The sequence below is a fragment of the Aphanomyces astaci genome (assembly GCF_000520075.1).
Source record: "Aphanomyces astaci strain APO3 unplaced genomic scaffold supercont1.448, whole genome shotgun sequence".
Taxonomy (NCBI): Eukaryota; Oomycota; class Saprolegniomycetes; order Saprolegniales; family Verrucalvaceae; genus Aphanomyces; species Aphanomyces astaci.
Window position 1 is genome coordinate 1 of NW_009798711.1, and position 1,537 is coordinate 1,537.

At 46.7% G+C, this 1,537-nt stretch overlaps 1 protein-coding gene across 1 annotated transcript; it reads right to left on the reverse strand.

Annotated features, from left to right (window-relative positions):
* Nucleotides 1–384: 384 nt before the first annotated feature.
* Nucleotides 385–637, reverse strand: H257_19269 (hypothetical protein; the record flags this gene model as incomplete). The annotated part of the gene is made up of 1 exon (XM_009848415.1): nt 385–637. A coding segment is annotated over one exon (252 nt), but the record flags the coding sequence as incomplete, so codon positions are not given.
* Between the last annotated feature and the right edge of the window lie 900 nt (nt 638–1,537).

Here is a 1,537-nt window from a genome sequence, read left to right on the forward strand (position 1 = left end):
AAACGAGTCATGTGACACCGAGGGGGGCGACGACCCCGACCAACATGATCGTCCACTTGGAACAAAATCAGCCAAGCGCGCAAAGTTGGTACAATGCGCCGACGACGATCGCCGTGCTCGATCTATTGAGGTCAAGGAGGCCTTGGTGAAATCTCAAGTTCATCGCAACAAACTCATTGAAGAACAAAATCTCGTGGCGCTGATTACAATGACTGCCCCGCCGGGAGACGAAGTAGCTGCCAAGATTCTTGATCTCAAAAAGCGCCAAGCATTAAGAATGCTAGAGGAAGATAGTTTTGAAACGTAGTATTAATCACGGTTGTCAAAACTGGATTTTAAAAAATAGCATTAAACAATAAAACGTTAACTGATATTTTTTTGAACCTTTGTGCGCCCAAAGATGCGTCACAAGGTCCGACTGTAGCTGCTTGAATAGTTGAGAATTCCGAGATGCCGCTGACCGAGACGCCATAGCGGCAATGGATCCATCGACGACATCAGCTGCAGCACGCACCACAATCTTGGCGGCATCAGCGGCTGCCATCGTGGCTTGGTCAAACTCCAAGTCTTGCATCAGCTTGTAATTCCCTCGCTCATTTTCAACAATCATATTGTGCAGGATGATGCAGGTGTTCATGATCGCACAAAGCTTCGTCGACGTCCATTTGCGACCTGGGAACTTAGTAATGGCCCATCGAATTTGGAGAACACCAAACCCACGTTCGACATCTTTTTGTATAGCCTCCTGCATCGATGTGAAGAATCCGCTGGCTTCACCGATAGGATCTGGAATTGCTGACATGAATACAGCCCAGCGGGGATCTATGTACAACTATTAATCACACCGATCAAGCTCGCAGACTCGTCACAAATTCCATCGACCAACCAATATGGTGTTTTGTAGATTTGGTGGTTTACCACGTACGATACTTGATGGCATGCGCCATTGACGATGTCGTGCAGCTATAATGAACATTCAATCAATGCAATTCTGAATGTTATACTGTCAAACAAACCAAGCTAGAGCGTTGGACGACATTGATATCGTTCAATGAACCGGGGAATCCGACATGAGCATGCCAAAACCACAGGTCCCCATCCACTGCGGCCTCCAAGATGATCGAGGTTCCCTTGTGCCCCTTAAAAAAGACATTAATCCAAATTGAAGTGCATGAATATATTTCACACCTTGAATTGGCCTTGTTTTGCTTTTGGGCATTTATCCCAACGCCATGCATAGCAATCCAATGAGCCCGCGCAACCAGGGAACCCACGAGCAGCATTTATGCGCAATGTGCGCTCAAGATCCTCGGGCGTAGGAGACCGCAGATACACCGGGCCGTACTTATCAATCATGGCCTATATATTGTTCAATCTTAAGGAACTATTTATTACATGTGCATACTCAAATGTGGGTTATAATTGTACCTGGGCAAACTTGTCCAGGCATTTTTGAGCTGTGCTTTCGCTGATTCGAATATACTCGTCACAAGCGTCCGCAGGTGTACCATAAGCTAACTGGCGCATTGCAGCGGTG